Source organism: Mastigoproctus giganteus, chromosome 1 (assembly GCF_048544385.1).
Source record: "Mastigoproctus giganteus isolate SK-2022 chromosome 1, ASM4854438v1, whole genome shotgun sequence".
NCBI classification, from domain to species: Eukaryota; Metazoa; Arthropoda; class Arachnida; order Uropygi; family Thelyphonidae; genus Mastigoproctus; species Mastigoproctus giganteus.
In genome coordinates this window covers 148869227-148894094 of record NC_143575.1, presented here as the reverse complement: position 1 = coordinate 148894094, position 24868 = coordinate 148869227, and the positions used below count along the sequence as shown (strand labels likewise).

At 38.1% G+C, this 24868-nt stretch overlaps 1 protein-coding gene across 1 annotated transcript in view; it reads right to left on the bottom strand.

The window, feature by feature from the left end:
* Window positions 1-24868, bottom strand: part of LOC150091190 (integrin alpha-9-like) — a 570795-nt gene that overhangs the window by 346583 nt on the left and 199344 nt on the right. Inside the window, exon 12 of the mRNA XM_090382714.1 lies at window positions 10424-10515. Coding sequence (XP_090238840.1) covers window positions 10424-10515 — 92 coding nt within the window. The remainder of the gene's footprint in view (window positions 1-10423; window positions 10516-24868) is intronic.

Below are 24868 nucleotides of genomic sequence, written 5' to 3'. Positions count from 1 at the left end.
ACTGTATTTATTAAGTTTATTCTTTAGTATATTAGAGTATAGCTTGGCAGCAGTTGACAGCAGTGTTATCCCTCTGTAGTTGTTAGGGTTATTTCTGGAGCCTTTTCTGTGTAAATTGATTACTATTCCTGTTTCCCAATCTTTGGGTATCTGTTGCTTATGCCATATGATGTTAAATAATTTTAGTAGTGCGTTTTTTAGTAAGGTGCCTCCATATTTAAATAGTTCTACATTCAAATTGTCTATGCCTGGGCTTTTTCGGTGTTTTGATTTTTGTAATATTAACTCTAGTTCTTCCATAACAATGGAAGAACTAGAGTTAATGCTGTTAAGAGTGACTGCTGTTAAGCTGGCAAAAACTGAAATGCCATATTTAGGATGCTGTTATAGTGAAAGCATCAACAAGAATGTGCTTCTACTGTAAATACTAATGATGAGGTAGATTTATCCCCTTTTAACAGAAACAAATGGGTCAAATGCATATGACCAATACGTGCCCTGGTTAAAACTATTTCTTCATGTAGATTTTGTCTGAAGCTAGACCAAAGTTTCGGTGTCCATTCATCTGGAATAGTTAATCATTCATGTTTGCCAGATTTGAACCCATTTTTCTTTCAAAGTTCTTTCTATTATCAATTTATAGTAAGCATATAGTACTAGAAACTCTGCTGCAGTTGAGTCTGTTGGGGGTTTTTTGCCATTTTATCTGCAAGCTCATTCCCTGGAAAGCCAGTATATCCAAGGATCCAGCAAAAAGTGACAGACTGGCCTGTTGTACTTAACTTCCTCAACTGGGATCACATTTGCTTCACAATGTAATGTGAAAAAGATGGATAATTTTGCAAGGTAGATACCACATTTAAAGAATCAGTACATAGTAAGGTCTGTGGGATGAATAAGTTGTTACCATGTTCCAGTGCTAGCTGAATTGCATATCATTTTGCTGTATAAATGCTGCATTCTACTGGAAGAGAGACAGGAACATATGAAGAATGAAATAATGCTGCTGCAGCCCACAGTACTTTGCATTTCAGATCTGTTGCAATATCTGAACTTTCTGAGAGTTGTCCAGAGAATGGACTGCATACAACTGCCTGATGTTGCAAGTGACTTTTTCCCCATTGTTGAAAGTAGTAATCATATGTGGGTATCCCTGTGCTGTTCATCTGTTTCAGTTTAAATATTTTGTATTTAAACTGAAACATTTCTTGTATTTGGATTCCAGCTGGCATGTTTCATTGGGTTTGCTGCTGTAGCAATGCACAAAGTTGTGCATTACTACAAAAATATAGTTGGTTCAAAGAGATATTTTCAAACTGGATGGGAAGAGAAACTGCAGATTTCTGCCACATGGTCCAGTAGTAGTTTTTTCATCCTAAGATGAAGTCAGGAGTTCATCAGTTTCTATGAATTTTGAACTGGTGAAATTCTGAAAACTACAGAAACAATTTGCAGAGCACTGTGTTGTATGTTTGTTTGTTTGTTATTTGGTTTTTAGGAGCATTAGCAACTAAGGCCATATTGCTCCGGGATATGCGGTGGTCATTCCTTGACCTTTCCGCATCCTCTGTATTTGGTGGTCACGAGCTTGAACCCCAGTCTAATCAAGAAACGTGTGCTACACACTGCTGCTCCTGCCCACCTGGCTATGGAGGCGCCCTATGTTGTATGGTGTTCAGCTTTATAAGAATGCTTTTTCTGGAGGAGTTATAAACTGAGGACCCATAATCGATTCAGGATCTAATTAAGGCACAATATAAATGTAATAGGGTATATAATGGTTGAGTGGGACAAGACAGAAGAGTGGTAATAAATGGACACTGCTCTACGTGGACATGTTATTAGTGGAGTCTCCCTGGGGTTCAGTGTTGAGCTTATTGTGATTTTCTATATTTATCAATGATATTGATAAAGACACATCAGGTTTAATGTCCAAGTCTGCAGATGATACAAAGTTTGGCAGGGCAGTTAACGACAGGAAGGACAGTATGCTCCCACAACAAGCTCTAGAAAACCTAGGCAGATGGACTGGGAAATGGCAATTAAAGTTTAACACTGACAAATGCAAAGTATTGCATATGACTAGTGGGTTACTGTTACTCAAACTGTGTGGTACTACATTCATGTTAGTCAAAAATGAAAAAGACCTAGAGGCAATTGTGTAGTCAGATATGAAGTTCTCTGAGCAATTCAGACAAGCTACCAGGACAGCGCATAGGGTTTTGTCAATGATATACAAATTTTTGCTAGCAGGCATAAGGAGGTGATTATCCTATTTTATAAGGCAATGGTCAGGCCACATCTTCAGTACTGCATACATATCCATAGGCCTCATTTTAGGAAAGATGTAGAACTGCTGGAATGAGTACAAAGAAGGGGAACTAGGTTGGTGAGGGAAACAATTGAGTGCTCTTTCCAAGAAAGGCTTCAGTTCTGCAAGTTGCAGCTCTAGAGACAAGACACCTGCAAGGTGATCTGAATTAGGTGTTTAAGGAAAGATGTTTGCAGAATAGATGTGTGGAAGCTTGCCTTAAGTCAGCAGGTGGTTGATTGCTGGAACAAACTTCCATCTGTTGTAGAAGTTATTAGCTTAAATAAATTCAAGTAAGAACTACACAAACTATTGGAGGAAATGAATAAGTGAAATGGTATGCGCTTTTTTTTTTTATTTTGCTAATGCTGTATACATTTTCTTTGCTTGCAACAATTGCCACTACTGATGTTAATACTGATCCACGCCCCAAGCCACTGCAGAGAGACTTCTACAAATGTTTAATTTTTTATACAAACAGTTTGTAACTATGTAATATGTGCAGAACGTGTAAGTTTGCCATCTAGGATTAATCCTAAGAAGCAGATAGTACTGATGACTGGAAGGAGTTAGACATTCAACCTGAGTTCAGGATGTAAGATGCATTTTTTTACAAAAGGAAATTAACATCAATGTCTTTTCTAAGAGGCGATAACCAATGTGTTTCATCCAAAATGATATTTTGTTAATAACAGTCTGAAATTATCTCTTAAGATCTCTGAGACTAGCAAGATACACAATATACCAAATACCATGTGTTTCTATTGTATTTGGTATATTGGGATTAATATTATTTATATTATTTATCCAGAGTGAGAACATGCTGAATAGTAAATCCTTGTGGAATTGTTCCTTCTGGTTTTTCATGTAAGGACATTTGAGACAAGGCATTCCAATAGTGTACCTGAAAGGTTCTGTATAATAAAAGAACTTTTTATAAGACATGCTAATTTTACATGGACTACAATGGCATGAAGGTCTTGAAGAATGTCAAATCTCCATAGAGTCAAAAGCTTTTTCCACATGGACTCACCATGATCAGACATTCCTTTTGAATGAATGCACTACAGATATTTCACTCTGCTTTGACCATCATATGCAGTGTAAATTAGTTTCATCTGAAACCATACTGGTTTTTGTAACTTAATTTAAGATTTCTTTTCAAGGTTTTGGCAAGGCAAAAATAACTGAATGCTGCCAAGATTGCAGATGCAGGTTTTCTGACAATATTCAATTATAAAAAAAATTAATAGAGAATTCAGTGCTGTTTCATTCAACTGTTTTAACATGATTTTATAAATACACTCTGGACCAGAAGCACAGCTGTGTGTTCCGGATAAAGATTCTTTAAGCTCATAAGCATTAGCATTAGTAAAGGCATATGATGCAAGAAAGCAAGCTTATACAGCATCAGCCAAAAAAAAAAAAAAAAAAAAAACATTCTCATTTCACCCATACACTCGCTCCAAATGTTTGTCTAGTTCTGCCTTGAATCTATTTAAGCTATCAACTTCTACAACAACAACAACAGATGGAAGTTTGTTCCAGCAATCAACCACCCACTGGCTAAAGGCAAACTTCCGCTCATCTATCCTACAACTGTCTTTCCTCAATTTGAATTTATGCCCTCTCGGGCGATTATTCTGATTAAGAGGAAGACTTCAATCCTGCTCAAACCATTCAAGGCCTTATACACCTCAATCAGATCACCTTCTCTGTATTCATTCTAGCAACTCTACATCCTTCCTAAAATGAGCCTCCAAATTTGAATGCAGAAATCAAAGTGTGGCCTGACCATTGCCTTATTCAAGGGAATAATCACTTCCCTGTCTCTGCTAGCAAAATTCCTATATATCATTGACAAAACTCCATGACCTGCTCTGGCAGGCTGTCTGCACTGCTCAGAGAACTTCATATCTGACTGCACAAGTACCCCCACGTCTTTTTCATTCTCCACCTCCCTGAGTGTAGTACCACACAGTTGAAACATTACTCTGGGGTTACTGCTTCCCATATGCAGTACTTTACATTTGTCAATGTTAAACTTCAGTTGCCATCTTTATATGTATTTAGTTAAAAAATTACATTTGTAAAATCTAAGTAGTTATAATAGATAATAAATTTAATTATCTATTGCCACCCATGTGATTCGAACTCTCCACTAACTATCTATGCCAAATCACCAATTCTAAAACTTCTACGAATATTACTGTTGTATATTACAATCTATGTGACAAGTTCAATTATTAATCAAGTAAGTAGTGCTATAATTTATGATTTATAATCCTCTGCCGATACTGATTACACTGTTACAAGTTAAGTAAAATGTACCAGTATCTGCTGTATCGATACAAAAACAAAGTACTGCATATGGGTAGCAATAACTCAAGAGTAACGTATCAACTGGGTGGTATTACACTCAGGGTAGTGGAAAGTGAAAAAGACTTGGGGTTAATTTTGCAGTCAAATATGAAGTTCACTGAGCAGTGCAGACACGCTGCCAGGGCAGGGCAGGGCAGGGCAGGTCATGGAGTCTTGTCAATGATATATAGGAATTTTGATAGCAGGGACAGGGAGGTGATTATCTCATTGTACAAGGCAATGGTCAAGCCACACCTAGAGTACTGTGTATAGGTCTGGAGGCCTCATTTTAGGAAGGATGTAGAGTTGCTAGAATGAGTACAAAGAAGGGTAACAAGATTGGTGAGGGGTGCAAAGGGGTGCTCTTACCAAGAAAGGCTTAAGTTCTGGAAATTGCAGTGCCTGGAGAGTAGACACCTGCGAGGTGATCTGACTGAGGTGTATAAGGCTTTAAATGGGTTGAGCAAGGTGAATGCTGATGGGATTCTTCCTCTTGCTCAGATTAAGAACTTGAGGGGGCATAGATTCAAATTGGGGAAAGACAGTTGTAGAATAAATGTGTGGAAATTTTCATTTAGCCAGCAGGTGGTTGATTGGTGGAACAGACTTCCATCATCTGTTGTGGAAGTTTATAGCCTATATAAATTTTAGGTGAGCTGGACAGGCATTTGGAACGAATGGGGGGATGAATTGGGAGGGTTTTTTTTTTTTTTTTTTTTTTTTTTGGTTGATGCTGCATAAGCTTGCTTTCTTGCATCATATGCCTCTACTAATGTTAATGCTAACAATGGCTGCAGATTCGAATGCTACTATCGATACAATGCCGGCAGAAATCGACTGTGGTTTTCCAACTAATTACAAGGCCAAGTAAGAATAAATGCACCAATTTAATTTGCAAATCACTAAAAAACGACACTACTACATTTAAATCAAAAGTTATACAAAAACAATAATTTCAAATCAATAAATAAAAAAAAAAAGTTCACTTAGTGGCTTTGAACATGTCTGGCTTCCACTAGCCTCATCAGCAAACTTTTTTAACTGTATTGCAAAATGCTTATTTTACTCATGTATTGCAAAAGGCTAATTTTACAAAAGGTAAACATCGGTGTTCAAGTTTCTTATATCATTCTACTATGGTTTTGGTGTTATGAAAGATGGTTCACATGCAGTTACTGCTGATATTTTACAGAAGGTTTTTGCAAGGACATTTACTCCATCTACTGTGAATGATATGTCCTGCCCATTCCAAATGAAAATTGAAGAGGATGTTAGTGGGTATCATTTAATTGCTGGATTTTTTTTCCATATTAATCTGATATCTTTTTCCATATTAATACGGTATCTGTATCCTTAATAATACCTGATTCAAAGCATATCCAAGAGTCTTTTTTTTTTTTTTTTTTTTTTGCTGTTCATCTTCTTTGTCTTGCCTTAGCCTTAAGTCTTTTGAAATTAATCAGAATTTGGGTTGTCAGATACTTAAGAAAAACTTTTCCACACTTTATTCTTTTCTTTTTTAACTTTATTATCCAAATCATTTCACCAATGGTTAGTATGAGTGCATTTTTAATTAGACAACTGCTTTGTTGCCTTGGCAGCTGCTGTTAGTATTTGCTTAGCAATATGCTCTGCGACATTATCTACTGATTCTGTCTGGATGATGTGGTCACACACGGCGATAACAGTGGAGAAAGTTTTCTGATCTGCTTTGGAGAATTTCTATCTTGTCCATTGTCTTTCTGCATGTGTTGATACTGTCATATTGCAATTTAAAATCACTGGAAAATGATCACTACTAAGCAGATCATTTAGCAGTCTTTTCTATGCATGGGGACAAAGCAGGGGAGATACAGATAGGTCAACATCTGTGGTGGATCACATTGGGAAATGTATATGAGTATTTGATTCTGTATTTAATAAGTTCAGATTGTGTTGATCTAGGACCGCTTCAATGATCTTCCCTCTGCTATCCATATGGGGAGATCCCATAATGGAGGTGTGTATTAACGTTGCCGAATAAGCAGAAAAGATCTGGTATTTGGGTTCTAAGTTCTTCAAGATTGTAAGTACTATAGACATGATTTGGTTAAAGATATATTGATACGATATATCAGAGTAGTTCCAAAGGTGTTATAGACAGCAGCTGCTTCTAGAGGGGGGGGGGGAGTTGCACTGGAACATGTTTTGATGGGATTCTTGTGTGTTTCCCCCCCACCACCACGTACATAGTGGTGGTATAAAGTGGCAATGTACATAGCATGAGTTGAAAGGTCAGTAACACTGTATTTCAACTATAAATGTATAGACCTGGCAATAGTGTGGTGAAGTGGGTTGCCGTGAGGAGTTATATGACCGGCGCCAAACAGTTTCTAGGATTTACCCTCTAAATCAATTCTGTCAAACTGTATCACCCAGATATTGCATTCAGCACCCTGTTCAAGGTTTAGTCCAAAGGGCAGAGATTTAAATTGCTCCAGTTCCTACTTTTTATTGATATTTGTCATTATTCGAAGTTGCTTACACTTTTCTTAGATGATTTAAAAGATAAATAAAATGGAGGTTCAATGTTGTGATTCATAGAGCTTTCCTGTTTTTCCTTCACATGACTAAAAGCCAGGTGCAAAATTGAAATGGCTGTTAATATTATTATTATTGTTGCTCTTATATTATTTCTCCCTGAGTGGGGGATTCCACTCCGTAACGGGTACTGCTACCAAGTACACCGGGTGGTTGTAATGTCTGGTGTTACTGTTGGTTGAGGAAATCTATGACTATCCTACAGGTGTTCAGAATTGCGACTTTCTGGAGTTCCTTGTAGGTGTTCTCTGGGAGACCTATTGCTGCTAGGCTGCTATTTAGAGTCTTTGGCACCATGCTGGTGGTTGACACGATGATTGGATTGGTCGATAATCTCAGGTTCGTGTACTTCCTAATTTTTTTCCTCGTGGGTTTTCTGTACATTGCTAGTGTTGGGCACCAATATGTCAATCAGGTAGGTAGCCTTTTCCATCTTGTCCACAAGGGTTATGTCTGGTCTGTTGTGTGGGATGGTCTTGTCGGTTATTATGGTGCGGTCCCAGTTCGGCTTGTTGGTTCGGGTCTCTAGTACTGCGTGGGGTTCATACTTGTAGTATGGTACACTTTCTTTAGTCAACTGGTATTTCCTCGCTAGCTTCTGATGTATTATCCTGGCTACCTGGTCTATGAGTGTACTCAGTCTGGGTGATCAACTAGCAACCTGTGGTGATGTGTTGGATCATTTCTGAGGGCAGGTGGCATCGTCGACATGTATCATCTGACATTCCGGGTTCCTTTGCGATGTATTTTCTATAGTTTCTGGTGTTGATTACCTGGTCTTGGATGGCCAGCATAAATCCTTCAGTCTCAGGGAAGAGCGTCCCCGCTTGTGAGCCATGCATTGGAAGCAATGTTATCGATATGATCTTGATGGAGGTCATTGTAGTGTCTGTCGTGGAGTGTCTTCTTTGCCCATCTTTCTAACTTTGTTTCTTGTGCCGTCTGGGTGGATGGAGGTTCCTCGCTAAGGTTGAGTGGGGTATACCACTTATCTATCTTCCTTATGGCCTGGTGGAGTGGTGCTGTGTTGTTCTCAAAGTAATCCTTCAGGTTAACTATCACTGTTTTTTGTTGCTCTATCAAGTCTATCAGGCCCCTTCCTCCCTCTTTCCGAGCTATTGTTAATCTCTCCACTGCTGACTTCGGGTGGTGTTGGCAGCTCTTGGTCATCATTGTCCTTCTCTTTCGCATGGTATCTTCTAGCTCAGTATTAGTCCAATCTATGACCCCAAAGGTATATGTTAGTATTGGAGCTGCATATGTGTTTATGGCTTTAACTGTGTTCCCTCCGTTCACTTTTGCTTTCAGCAGGCTTCTGAGTCTCTGATGATATTTTTCGTTCAGGAACTTCTTGATTTCCTTGTGCTCTAACTGCTGAGCCTGCATCATCCTTAGGTATTTTTAGGTCTCTCCTTCTGTCATAGCTTCGATCTCTTTACCAGTCAGCAGCTGGTAGTTTCGGCCAACTAATTTTCCCTGGTGCAGTGAGGTCTTGCATTTGTCTAGACCAAATTCCATCCTGATGTCCTTGTTGAATTCTTCGGTGATCCGGAGTAGTCACTTCTCAGTTACCGCATAGAGCTTGATGTCATCCATGTACATCAGGTGGGTGAGGGTATACAGGTTCTTTCTTCCTTCTTTGAGGTTATATCCATACTTCCTGCCGTTAAGTAGGTGCATGGCGGATTGAGCGCTAGACAGAACCACAGTGGGCTCAGAGCATCTCCCTGAAAGATTCCTCTTCTAATGGGGGGGGATTGGCCTGGTTGTGATGTTCTTGACCTTAGTGGTGGTACTCCATTTTGTCATTGTTGCTCCTAGGACATTTGTCACTATCGGATTGACCTTGTAGATCTTTAGGGTCTCTATTAGCCAGCTATGAGGTACAGAGTCTCGAAGGCCTTGCGGTAATCGATGTAGGCCGTGTATAGGTTGCGGTGCTTCTTGCAGGCTTGCTCCATAACTGCGACATCTATGGTTAATTGCTCCTTGCATCCTTTCTGCTCTTCAGCCATTATGTTCTGACTCTCTAAGTGGTCTGATATCTTCTTGGTTATGCAGTTGGTCAGGATCTTGTACATCGTTGGGAGGCAGGTGATTGGCCTGTATTTCGCCAGGCTTCTTGTATCTTCATCTTTAGACTTCAGATATATGACTCCTTTGGTGAGAAACTTCGGGATTGTCTCTGGGTGCCTTATCATTTGAGTGAACTGCTCTGCTAGGTGCTTACGTGTATGCAGGTGAGCTTCTTGTACCAGTAGTTGTGGATGTTATCAATTTCTGGGGTTCACCAGTTGTGGGTGTTCTGATCGACTGTTTTACTTCTTCTTCTTGAATCTCCCACTCTCTCATCTCTTGTATGTCTTTGGTTTTCTTCCGTTCTACTTCTATCCAGGGTGCTCTGCTGTTATGTCTTATTTCACTGCTCCAGATATTTCCCCAGAACTCCTAGATCGTCTTCTTCTCAGGTGGTCCGTTTACTGCTTTCTCATCTTCACCCAGTTTCTTGTAGAAGGCTCTTTGGTCCTGATCGAAGATTCAGTTGTTTATTTTCCTCTGGGAGCTCTCTTTGTATCTGCATAGTCTCTTGCTGAGTGTGAGGAGGTTCTGCTTCAGTGTGTCCAAGTATTCTCCTATTCTCTGATTTCTGGTCTCATGTTTGCTGTGGACACTGTCTCTCTTGAGGATGCTCTTCACCTTTCCAATCAATTTCTTACTTCTATTACCCTGTTGGTACTGGGTCAACTGACCTATCTTGACTCTTAATTCTTCTATCTTATTATAATTATTATTAGTTATATGGTGCTAGGAAGCCTGAGGCTTATGCTGCACCAGCCAAAAAAAAATCACAAAAAAGAGAAGAATGATGATGATATCCCGCTCAGGACCTGGTTGTGCCAAGCCCACACACTCACCAGATGTGAGCCCCTGGGGTTATGTATTTAAGTAATAAAAGGTGTATGTGAATCCGATCAATGTGAACAATTTAACTTGCTTCAAACATCATCATCGTGCATCCAAAAATATAAATGATTGGAAGAATGGTTGATTTACTGCATCACTCATATGCAAACAAGGTTAAAAATCTTAAAATCACAATGTGTTATGATTTTATTTTATTTTCATAAAAACTAAGTTATTTCAGAAAAACTTAAAAATTACTGTGCATACTTGCACATATTTTGATCTTATTCCTGTAGATTTCCCATGGTATATATAAACTGCACCTCTCCCATCTTCATAAGGTGCTCCTATGGCTATGTCTAAAGAAATAAATGACAATTAAGGATTAAATAATAAATGCAAACTTAATTCATAAAATCATTAAATTGCTAATAACACCACTATGCATGGTTTTCAATGTTTGTAAGCTAATAGCTGTTCTTAACTTAGTTTTTTTTTCTTAGATTTTGGAAATTTTTTGTTTTGTTTTGGTTTTTTAAGGAGCATTAGCAACTAAGGCCATATTGCTCCGGGTCATGCGGTGGTCATTCCCTGACCTTTCCGCATCCTCCGCATTTGGTGGTGACGGGCTCGAACCCCGGTTTAATCAAGAAGCGTGTGCTACGCACTGCTGCTCCTTCCCACCTGGCTACGGAGACGCCGATTTTGGAAATATTAGGTTTTTTTTTTTTTTTTTTTTTTTTCCCTATCCCTTACCATTTTTTTACAAACCACTTAAGTGAAAAAATGGTAAGGGATATCATGTTTGTTATTTGGTTTTTAGGAGCATTAGCAACTAAGGCCACATTGCTCTGGGGATATGCAGTGGTCATTCCCTGTCCTTTCCGCATCCTCCGTATTTAGTGGGCACGGGCTCAAACCCTGGTCTAATCAAGAAGTGCCCACCTGGCTACGGAGGTGCTGGGATATCATGAATTGTATTATTGAATGTATTAATTTAAGAGTAACTGTGGGAATTTGCAAATTAAATCTTCACATGTTGGCAACACTGCTGTCAGTCATTTATTTCTTGACCTTGAGAGCTCCATGCAGCAGTCTTTATCAGTGTGAGGTGGCACCTCCGTAGCCGGGTGGGCAGGAGCAGCAGTGCATAGCACATGCTTCTTGATTAGACCAGGGTTCGAGCCCGTGACTACCAAATACGGAGAATGCGGAAAGGTCAGGGAAGGACCACCGCATATCCCGGAGCAATATGGCCTTAGTTGCTAATGCTCCTAAAAAAAAAACCAAACAACAAACAAACAAATAGTGTGAGCTGAGTTTATTTTTGAGGTTATTATGTCCAATCTAAGCCAAAACATGAGTAAAATTCACACAAGTGTTTGAACAATTCAAAATTATTTTGTTTTGTTATATTTGTGGAAGTTATGTAGTCCTCAAGCAAAGATAAAATATTACAGAACTTGTAAAAAATTGTGTATCGTGCTTATTTTGAAGTAAAACTCTGTAAAAATAAACAATGGGCTCAGTAGCATAGCTACCCTTTTGTGGGCCTGGAGGCAAAGAACATGTTCGGGCTCCTACTTAATTAATGAAAATTGAAAAAACAGGAGACAGCCAAAGATGCTGGGCCCCTAAAGGGCCCGGAGGCAATTGCTTTGCCTACCTACATGGTAGCTATGCCAATGCATGGGCTCCACATAAAGTTTGCCAAACCTGTGTTGAAAACATTGTGATTGTGGAAAAATGGGAAAAAGAAGGCTATGACCTTTTCCGATTTCCATGATTTGGCAGGAGCATATAAACCACTGTGATGACTGTTACTTTTGCTAAGATAATGTAGAGGGATATGATGCAAAGAGTAAGAAGGGCATTGTGTATACTAATATTCCATCTGTCATTAGACCAGTCCCATGTGAAGATAACCTGCCAATTCCATGCCCACCACTTATATTGGAGAATGTAGCATCAGACAGTGCTGAAAATGAAGCCTCTAAGATGAAACTGAAGTCTACATGCCTGAAGTAAGTTCAGTCTTCAACTGTTTTCAAAGCATAAACTCAATGATCTAATAAGAGATTTTAAATTTACCTAAGAAATCTGCAGAACTCCTTGGTTTTAGACTTAAGTCAAAAAAAACTTCTAGCACATGGAACATTTTTCTCATGGTACAGACAGAGCAAAAGAACTAGTGACCAACTTTTCTGAGGACAATTCTATGGATTGTTGCAGTAATATAAATGACTTAATGAAATGTTTGAGCCACTTAGAAGCCAAACTGATCAACTCCATGAAATAAAAAAAGTAAAGAAAATTGATGAAGTTATAAATATTTTTAAAATTTATCTTGATATATATGCTCAACAAATATTATATAGTGTACTAATTAAGATCTATGTTTTATATTAAAAGATATGAAATACATAAAAATAAATATATCAAAAAAATTTGTTCGTGTTTTTTTTACAAATTTTCTATAAACTTATGGAGTTGGCAACTGAAAATATGGAAATTTCAAAAAAAATAAATACAACAAAAGTCATTAATAACATCATTTATTATGGAACTTTCAACAGAAAATTGATCTAGGAACTGTTTTATTATTATTATTGTTTTTATTATATTATATTATTATCAACATAAATAATATCTTCGATGACAGATGCATCCAATGTACCGTCACCTCAATTTGTCTTTATAAATTTTTTCAATAGTCACACTTAATGGGAAGAATGTATTTCAATAGGTCCATCACGTCTTTTCTCTTTTCTTTTGTTACAGATCTACCAGAATAATATAACAAAGGCTGGTCTATGTTTTTCAGTATTGATGATCAACCTGCTTAGGATTTTATAATATTTTTTGAATCAAACTCTATATCTTTGTTAAAACTGCATTTGAATTGTATAATTTGTAGTTGCGACATCTACAATTTAATCTACTGCATATTCAGCCAGTTGGCTGATAATCCCATAATTGTTTTCTTTCTGTTAGTGATGAAATTTTCTAATGGTTTTGTGGAAAGAAAGTCATAATGAGTCATCTTAACAACATAAAATGGTTATTTCGTCTTACATGTTCTGATGATTTTGTACCAATCAGCAGGAGGAAAAAATGTTTTGATCCTTCTTTGCATGTAATTCAATAATGGCAAATTCTGAATCATTAGACAAATAACTAAGTCCACTTACCAAAAATTTCATTTCAATTGATTCAGCTTTTATCTCTGTACTTTGAACCAGTTATAATAAACTTAGAACAGTTTTAATATTTCTATTTTGCCCGGTGCACAAATCTGAGTACATTATTATTTTTTTATGATTTTTAGCATAAGTTTTTATATACTTAATTAAGCACGATGAAATTTCTTGGGAACCACACGATCCTTTGGCCAAACATACATCTTTGTTGAAATCATGGTAGACAAAATTATAGACATATAACTTTTGCTTTTAACCATTGGCATAGTAAGTTTGGGAAAAGCTAAAGATTTTTCTAAGTCAAAACTAAATACATAAATTTCTTTCCAATGCTATTCTTTGATCTGCGGCCATACAACTATGAGCCAGTTCTGCCTTGCATAGATGTAATTCCTTTTCAATTTCTGCCATCCAGTTTTCATTATCTTTTGCAAACTGAATTTTTATTTGCAGTTAATCGCAAGTTTGGTATGTGTCGTTGGAAGGTTACTTAAAATGCAAATTGAATTTAGTAGAAAATATGTTGAAATAATATTTTTTTTTCCCTGGTGTTATTTCTTCTATTTCACATTGCGCCACTTGGAATGGCTGAAAAATCAAATAATGACAAAATTCTGAACAATGACAAAAAACTCCTCTGAAAATGAAGCAAGAGTGCTCAGGGTTAAAGGAAAATGAGGAAAATGGTAATGAACTGGATAGCTGGCCTCCTGACCTCATCAGTATTAAGAAGGGCAGGAAAGGGAAAAATCAAGAAACTACAGAAATTCCAGAGATGCAACAAAAGACAGAAGAAGAAATAAAAATAGACTACTTAACAAATTTGACTGACCCTATCAAACAGGCAAAGGAAACCAGAGTGTATCTAGAAGAATATATGCACAAGCAAATCTACAGGATTATTTCTGCAATTAGGCTGCAGATAGTGAACTGTTGGTCACTGCTTGAGCAGCACCTGATTGAATTAAACACAGAGAACCAAGTGTTAAAATCAAAATTAGAGATAACAACTGAGGAGAAGAACAACTATATAACAATGAACACATTAACCTATGCCCAATGTGCAAAGGTTAATGGCAAACAGAACATAACTAGAGTAAAACAAATAGCTACTAAGCAACCTAATATAAACAAGGAAGGCAACATTATTATTCTGAAAGCAAAAAGTGACTACCCATAAAACCAGTGAGACAGATAAGGCACAGTGATAACAAAGCTGAGGCCTCATCTGAGAGAAATAAAGATAAACAACATGCGGAAAATCAGGAATAATGGAGTCCTGATCAATGTAGCAAGCAAAGAAGATCTAAGAAAAATAGAAAACCATACTGAGGTGGAAAAATTGGGCTTGCTCCCTGAAAAACCAAAAGGGAAAAACCCAAATATTATAATCTTTGATGTACCTGGGTCAGTAATAGAAAAAGAATTCATGATGGACATCTACTTCAAAAACTTTAACAATGAAATCACAATAGATGAATTCATGCTGAGTTCCTAGTGAAAAGAGCAACAAAAAACAAAAGGAATGGACAGCTCAACATAACTGCAGAAATTACACCAAAAATTTGGAAGGTATTGCAGGGACAACAGAGAATCTATGCTGGCTGGACCAGTCATATATTTAGGGAACCCTTCCCTATCCAAAGATGCTTTAACTGCCATAAATATGGTCACATTGCCAGAGACTGCAGTCAGAAAGAACCTGTGTGTAGTCATCACTATGCAGTAGCTGGCCATGATTACAAAAATTGCAAAAATAAGTCTCAGCAGCCAAAATGTGCTACATGCAAGGCAGCACAGCTGACTGACTATACACATAGTATCAGGGATGATATATAGTAGTAGTAGTAGCAGCAGCATGTGATGCAAGAAAGCAAGTGTATAAGCTTATGCAGAATTATCCATAAATAATAATAGCAATAATAATAAAATAAATAAATACTTTGTACATAAAAAAATAAAAAAAATTTACAAAACAATTTCCTCTAAATGTTTGTCCAGTTCCTATTTAAATTTATTTAACCTATCAACTTCCACAACGACAGATGGAAGTTTGTTCCAGCAATTAACCACCCGCTGGCTAACAGCAAATTTCCGCACATCCATTCTACATCTGTCTTTCCTCAATTTGAATTTATGCTCCTTTAGGTTCGTAATCTGAACAAGTGGAAGAATCCCATCAGAATTCAGTGTGATCAACCCATTCAAGGCCTTATATACCTCAATCAGATCACTTTGCAGGTGACTAGTCTCCAGCTGCTGCAATTTGCAGAACTTAAGCCTCTCTTGGTAAGAGGATATTCCCCTCACCAATCTTGTTGCCCTTCTCAATACACACTCAAGCAAATCTACATCCTTCCTAAAATGAGGCTTCCAGACCTGTATGCAGTACTCAAGGCATGGCCTGACCATTGCCTTATACAGAGGGACAATCACTTTCTTTTTCCCTGCTAGCAAAATTCCTATATATCATTGACAAAGCCCTATGACCTGCCCTAGCAGCCTGTCTGCATTGGTAAAAAACTTCATATCTGACTGCACAATTACTCCCAGGTCTTTTTCATTTTCTACCACCTTAAGTGTAGTACCACACAGTTGGTATGTTTCTCTCGGGTTATTTCTACCCATGTGCAGTACTTTGCATTTGTCAATGTTAAACTTCAATTGCCACTTCTCAGCCGATCTTCCCAAATTTTCTAGATCCTGTTGCAGGAGCACACTGCCATTACTGTCATTAATAACCCTGCCAACCTTTGTTGGCAGGGTTGTTAATGACAGTAATGACAGTGTGCAACTTCGCTACAAACTTCGACACTAAGCCTGATATACCTTCATCAATATCAGTGATAAATATACAAAACAACAGTGGACCCAACACTGAACCCTGTGCGACTCCACTAATAACATTAGTCCACGAAGAGCAGCACCCATTTATTGCCACCCTCTGTCTTCTCCAACTCAACCATCCTTCTATCAATTGTAGCAACTTATCCTTAATACCATTCTGCTCCAATTGGTACAGTAGTCTTCCATGCACAACACTGTCAAAAGCTTTCCTGAAATTCAAGTATATGATATCAAAATTATTTTTTGCATCCAGTTCCTTTATAATCACATCTTAATATCCGATCAAATTTATCAGACAAGACTTTTCCTTATCAAACCCATGCTGTGTCTGAATTACTGCTGCAGTCTTGTCTAGATGATCCTGCAATGCAACTTTAACCAGTGACTCCATCATTTTACCCGGAACAGAAGTTAAACTAACTAGTCTGTAATTACTTGTGTCACCCTTCAATCCCCCTTTGTGAATTGGGGATACATTTTGCACATCTACAGTCTGTGGGGACCTCCCCTGAATCCAATGATGCTCTCATAATTATTGCTAAGGATTTACTTACTTTCTTTGCAGCTTCCTTTAATATACCTGGATAGATCCCATCCACCCCAGGTGCTTTTCTTATGTTTAACTTCAACAATTTCTCCTCCACTTTGCTCTCAGTTATTACAAAATCATTAAGCACCCTGCTACAATTTGATAACCTTCTGGCATTTTCCTTCCATAATAACTCCTCATGTGTGAATATAGATGCAAAATGTTCATTCAGTTTGTTTGATATCTGAGCAGGATCATCAACAGTCGAACCATCGATATCAAATGGATCAATCAGATTCATCCCCTTCCTTTTAGAGTTTATATAATTAAAGAAATCCTTGCTGTTTTTCTTAGTTTCGTTTTGCCAAAGATTTCTTGTAATCTGCCTTTGCCTGCCTAACCTCCTTTGTGACTTGATTACAGACTAGCTTATATCTTAGAATTTGCTGTTGGTAACATCATCAGTTGATCCCACTGTACTGAATTTAAAAATTATCTGAGACCACTGTAGTCACCTTTACGGAAGCAAAAACCCTTTCCTTTACCCCTGATGGTTATTATATCTTTAAGTAAATCCCACATCACTACACTGTGATCACTGCCACCTAATGGTTCCTTTATCTGCAAATTCTTAATATACGAATGATCACTGCTGATAACCAGATTAAGAGTATTGATCTGGTTCAAGAGGTAACACTCTCTGGTTGCCTCTTGAATATGCTGCTGCAGAAAACAATCATCCAATAAATCCACAAAAGTCTTATTAGTGTGCGAGTGACCAACTCACAAGTTCCACTCAATATCTGGGAAGTTAAAATCCTCCATTATAAGACATTCTGATTTACTAGCCCACTCCATTTCTCTGTACAATTTCTCTGCACATTTCATTGTACTCATTCGAGTCTTTAGGCCTATAACACACACTCCTATTCTTATTTTTGCTTTCTCAGTGCTTATGTCACACCAAACTGACTCAACAGTGAACTGTTCATCTATATCAACTGGATGCACTTCTTTTGATTTTATGTTTTTCTTAATTAACAGCATAACACCTCCTCCCTTCCTATCATGTCTATCCTTTCTGTGCACATTTTACTCCCCAAATTCCATTTCTGCATTCCTAATATCTGTGTGACACCACATCTCTGATATCCCAACAATATCTGCCTTTGATGTCTTGACCAACGCTTCAAATTCATCAAATTTATTTACTATACTTCTAGCATTGGTATACATGCAAGTATTCATGCACCTATTTTTATTCTTAGTTACCCTAACACATCCAAACGCCCCAGTTATAAAAAAAATGGCAAAACTTATTCAATCTAGGACCAACTATGGGCCAGATTGAAAACATAAATGTGACTATGGCTCTAAATCTCATCCAATTGAATGCTCAAAGAGCAAGAACTGTTGTATATCAGATCAAACTCAAATTAGATTAAAATAATATAGATATCTTGGTACTTCAGGAGCCCTACACACATATGGTAGGGTTCGGGGATACCCAAGAGGCTATAAAATAATAGAATACACCTCAGGTGTCCCTTCTACAGCAATAGTAGTTAAAAATACTGACCTTTCAGTCACAAAGGTGGGTCACCCTGTGGGAGTGTGTACCCATATCACCAGTGCTGTAGGACAGTTATGTAGTATATTATGTCACTATGATGAAAACCAGGTGAAGATATAAATCCAACTATTGAATACCTACAAGTAGTCACAAACTTGATATCTACTGCAAATATCATAGTGTGTGCTGATGTCAACTGCCGGTCAGCCTTATGGCATAGCCGTACAGAAGACAGAGCAGGCACACACAACGGCCAGATACTTTCAGACTATATAGCCACCTCACCCTTTCAAGTGTTAAACCAACCAAATAACCCCCCAACCTTTAGCAGTACCATGTGGGAGTGTGACATTAATGTTACTCTTGCCACCAATTCAATAGCTTATAAAATCACAGACTGGTGTGTCCAGCCTGCCTGGACCATATCAGATCATACAGCCATTCAAACTAAACAGGCAATTACAAACAACCCAACACTCCCTATTGGATATCAAAAAGTATAACCTTTTTAAGGTTATACCTTTTGATATTTCTGGCATATTTTTGCAGAACATACAGCAGCTGAGCTGCAAAAACAGGAAAATGAGTGGTCTGGATCGGGCAACTATAGCCCGAACGAGCAAGCACTGACTATGACAAACATTTTAACAAAAACAGCAACCCTGTCAATCCCAAGGAAAAAACCGAGGAAGCAGGCAGTTCCCTGGTGGTGCCCCAAACTGACTATACTCAGAAGTATGGTACACTAGGCAAGGAGACATTTTCAAAGAGCCAGAACATCTTGGCCACAAAATGAGGTGGATGGACTAAGAGATTCTTATAGAATCTCTCAGGAATCAGTATACAGCCCTCATAAGAGACAAGAAAAAGGAATGCTGGGGGCACTTGGTGGGAACTACTGGAAACAATAACCCTTGGGGAGTTGTCTACAGAATAGTGACCAACAAGCTGCCAAGAGGAGATGTCTTAGAAACTACTGTCAAACCAGATGGAACCCCAACCTCGTGTTGGGTGGATTCTGTAAATAACATCCTAGACAGTATCATTTAGACTGAAACTGGGAATCATTCCTCCCACCCAGCTAGACATTATAAAAGAAAACACTGAATATGATAATGCCAATATAAGTCTTGTTTACTATACAAGACTTAGAAATAGCACTATCTAAAACCAAAAACAATAAATGCTCACGTTTTGATCTCTTAGAGGTTGAGACTTTCAAAAAATTAGCAGAAATAGCACCAGACAAATTAATAGCAGTTAATATATAATAACTGTATGACAGAAGGTATATTCCCAAAAATATGGAAAAAAGCAGTATTAAGATTAATTCTCAAAAACCCTGAAAAACTCCCTACTGATCCCAAATCATATAGATTAATAGCCTTACTCCCTGTACTAGGAAAAATATATAAAAGACTAATATGTAGCAGATTAGATCAATATTACACAAAAGCAGGTTTACATTCCAACAATCAGTATGGTTTTAAGCAGGGCAATTCTACGGAGGATGCCATGCACCACTTACTGACAACAGTTAAAAACACAGAGGAGAAATATATGCCTGAAAAAAACCAAACAAATACTTCTAAAAGGCAATTTGGACATAAGAAGACGTCCACAAATCAAAATTAATACAACCACTAGAAAAATGGTAACAGAACTAAAATATCTTGGAGTGGTCTTTGATTCAAAATTAACTTTTTACCCCCATTTGATCTACTTGGCTAAGAAAGTGAGAAATTACGCAGGTATGATTGCTAGGATCAGTGGAGCAGACTGGGGACTCAAAATAAAGACCCTGGCAATCATATACCGTGCAATGTTCCTACCTGTTATCACCTATGGAGCCTAGGTGGGCAGGAGCAGCAGTGCATAGCACACGCTTCTTGATTAGACTGGGATTTGAGCCTGTGATCACCAAATACGGAGGATGCGGAAAGGTCAGGGAATGACCACCACATATCCCCGGAGCAATATGGCCTTAGTTGCTAATGCTCCTAAAAACCAAATAACAAACAAACAAACAAACCTATGGAGACAGTGCATGGTTCACCCGCTCAGCCATAGTAAGAAATAGGAATAAATTAGAATCGATACAAAGGACAATATTACTCACTATTACCAGAGCATGTCACACAGTAAGCACACCGTGCTACAGTTGCTGGCCGGAGCTCTCCCACTTTACCTGGAAGTAGCCAAAAAAGGCTTATATTATAGATTTAAAAAGGGCATACCCACAGAATTTCTGGGGGATAGCCCTTGATAAAACCAACACCTTCAATGCTGGAAGAAAAAGAATAGCCACAAAGCTCTATGAGCTAAGGCAAACAAAATGGGAGCAGGAAACCAGAGGTCTGGTTACCAAACGGTTTCTACCACGAGTGTCAACGGTTAGCCCAAAGACACCTAAGACTGTCCTCCTTCAACCCTTGCACATCAAACTGGGTTTGATGAAACAGTATACTAAATTCTCACTGATCACCCAAGGGGAGCTAAAACAAGGTTTTTTTTTGTTGGATCTCAAATTTCCAAAATGATGAGGAATAAGATTTTGAGGGAACTATGAATAAAAGAGAAAAAAACCAGGCATGGATCAGCTTCAGGTCTGTCAGTGATAACTTTTTAGTGAACAACAAAAATCCCAACTACAATAATATAGTGGGAAATATGTTGACAAAGTTCAAGAAGCTGGGCTGCAACATGAATGTCAGGGGGTTTTATTTATTTATTTATTTTTTTACATTCCTCCGACATCAAATACTTACACAGAAAATCGAAAATCTAGGAAGTGTTAGAGAAGAACTTCTGATAAAAGTAGCATTTTGTTATAAAATTTTAGTGCATAAATTCTTCCAAAATTAATAAAATATAGTGAAAAATCAAATTTTCTTGAATGATTTTTGAAGAAACCTGATGTGAGGGGGAAAAATGGAAACCATTTTTGAAATAAATATTAGAAAATGATTTAGAAACACCCTTTTAATAAGTTTAATTAAATTAAATTGTTTGCATATGCATGTGGAAAGCAGGTATTTCCAAACTTAGAAAATAATACACTTCAGTGTTTCTGCTAAACAGTCAATAAAACATGCTGTTACTTAATGCAAAATTCAGATACTGCAATACTATGCATGGGTACATGGAATATACACACAGGGTAATTAAAATTAAACCGTACCACTTTTACTGTCTGTATATGGTAAACAATGAATTGACCAAAGAAGAAGTTTCCAATGGAAAGCATCTAGACCATGCAGCAGAACTTTCCAGTATAAAATTAAACACATAATTGAAAGTTCAACAATTGAAACATCCACTGCTGAACTGGATCTCGATTGCAGATACACACATGCAAGCACCAGTGTTTAATAATTTCAAGTTCTGTTTGTTGTAGTAGTAACAAATGATGCAAGAAAGCAAGCTTATATAGCATCAGCAAAAAAAACTCAAAAAACTACAATTCACTTCAACCATCCATAGGCCCCCCCCCCAGAATTTGTCTAGTTCTTCCTTGAATTTATTCAAATGACTCAGTTCCACAACAGATGGAAGCCTGTTCCAACAATCAACTATTCGCTGGCTGAAGGTAAACTTCCGCACGTCTATCCTGCAACCATCCTTCCTCGACTTGAATTTGTGCCCCCTCATGCACAATCTGAGTAAGAGGAAAAACACCATCAGCATTTAACTTACTCGATCCATTAAAAGCCTTAAACACTTCAATGAGATCTCCCAACACGTGCCCAGTGTCCAGACACACCAATTTTTAAAAATGAAGCCTTTCTTGGTAAGGCATCCTTTTTTTCCCCTTCACCAATCTGGTCGCCCATCTCTACACCCATTCTAGCAGATTTCCATCCATTTTGAAAGGATGTAGATCTGCTGGGATGGGTGCAGAGAAGGACTCCAGAACTATATGCAGAGTAATCAAGATGTGGCTTAACCATGGCTTTGTATAAAGGAATAATCAGCTCCTTATCTCTGCTAGCAAAGTTTCTACATATCATTGACAAAACACCATGAACTGTCCTGGCAGCCGGTCTGCACTGCTCAGAGAATTTCAAATCTAACTTCAGTTATCCCCAGGTCTTTATCATTTTCCACTACACTTGGTGGAGTACCACACAGGTGATAAGTTACTCTGGAATTAATGCTAACCATATATACCTTGCACTTGTTAATTTTAAACTTCAACTGCCATTTCTCAGCCCACTGACCTAATTTTCATAGATCTTGTTGCAGTAGCTCACCCTGATTACTGTATTAAACCACCATGTCAACCTTTGTATCATCTACAAAACTTAGACATTAAGCCTGATATCTTTATCAATATCATTAATAAATAGTGAAAACAATAATGGTCCCAGCACTAAACCCTAGGAGACTCTACTAATAATATTAGTCCATGAAGAGCAATGTCCATTGATTACCACTCTTTGTCGTCTTCCATTCAACCATCCCTTTATCCATAGTAGTAATTTGTCCTTAATGCCATATTGTTCCACTTTATAGAGCAATGTTTAGCATTAGCATTAGCAGAGGCATTTGATGCAAGAAAGCAAACTTATGCAGCATCAGCCAAAAATAAAAAAAAAAAAAACAACCACTTCCACTTCACGCCTCTGTTCGATCGAAATACCTGTCCAGCTGAGCCTTAAACTTATTTAGGCTATCAACTTCCACGACAAGGGATGGAAGTCTGTTCCACCAACAAACCACCCGCTGGCTAAAGGCAGGCAAATTTCCGCACATCTATCCTACATCTGTCTTTCCACAATTTGAATTTATGCCCTCTCAGGTGATTATTCTGAGCAAGAGGAAGAATCCCATCAGCATTGAGCATGCTCAAACCATTCAAGACTTTATACACCTCTATCAGATCACCTCACTGGTGCCTCTATCAGATCACCTCACTGGTGCCAAAACTTAAGCCTTTCTTCGCAAGAGCACCCCTTTGTTCCATTCACTAATCTTGTTGCTCTTCTCTGTACTCGTTCCAGCAGCTCTACATCCTTCTTGAAATGAGGCCTCCAGACCTGTACACAGTACTCTAGGTGTGGCCTGACCATTTCCTTATACAAGGGAATAATCACCTCCTTATACCTGCTAGAAAAATTCCTTTATATCATTGACAATACACCATGAGCTACTCTTGCAGCCTGTCTGCACTGGTCAGAGAACTTCATATCTACCTGCACAACTACCCCCAGGTCCCCTTCATTCTCTACCACTGTCAGGGTAGTACCACAGAGTTGATACGTTGCTCTGGGGTTTCCCATATGTAGTGCTTCACATTTGTCAATGTTAAACTTCATTTGCCACCTCTCAGCCCATCTTCTCAACCTTTCCAGATCCTGTTGCAGCAGCAGCACAGTGTCAGTAGTGTCTTTGACAAGCCTGTCAAACTCGTGTCGTCTGCAAACTAGGACATTAAGTTTGATATACCATCAATATTATTTATAAATACAGAAAACAATAATATACCCAACACTGAACCCTGAGGGACTCCACTAATAACATTAGTCCATGATGAGCAGTGTTCATTAATTACCACTCTCTGTCTTCTCCCCCCAACCACCCCTTTATCCACAGCAGCAATTTGCCTCCAATGCCACAATGCACCAATTTGTGCAGCAGTCTTCCATGTGCAACAGTATCAAAAGTCTTTCTAAGATCCAAGTATATAATATCAAAGTTATTCCCTGCATCCAGTTCTTTTGTGACTGCATCATAGTATCTAATCAAATTGGTCAGGCAAGACTTCCCCTTAAGAAAACCATGCTGTGTCCGAGCTATAACTGAAGTTTTGTCTAGATGATCTTGCAGTGCTTCTTTAACCAGTGCCTCCATTGATTTTCTTGGAACAGAAGTTAAACTCACAGGTCAATAATTACTTGTGTCAGCCTTTGATCCTCCTTTGTGAATTGGGGTCACATTTGCACATCTCCAGTCTGTGGGTACCTCCCCTAAGTCCAAGGAAGCTCTCATAATTATGGCTAAGGGTTTGCTTACTTCCTTTGCTGCCTTCTTTAATATAACTGGATAGATCCCATCCACCCCAGGTGCCTTTCTTGTGTTTATCTTCAACATTTTCTCCTCCACTTTACTCTCAGTTATTACAAGATTCTCTACCTTACTGCCAGAGTAGAATACACCTCTCGCATTCCCCTCGCTGAATAACTCCTCATGTGTGAATGTCGATGCAAAATATTCATTTAGTTTGTTAGCTACCTGAGCGGGATAATCAACAGTTGAACCATCGATATAAAGTGGAGCAATCTGATTCATCCCCTTCCTTCTAGAGTTTACATAAGTAAAGAACTCTTTGCTGTTTTTCTTTGCATCCCTTGCCAAAGATTTCTCGTAATCTGCCTTCGCCTGCCTAACCTCCTTTGTAACTTGGTTACAGATCAACTTGTATCTATCATATGCTTCTGTGTCACGTGTTAATTTGTATGTATCCCATGCATTTTTCTTCTCTGCCATATGTCTCATTAGTTCATCTGACATCCACTTAGGCCTAAACCTCGAACAATATTTCTTAGTTGGTAGGTAAAGCC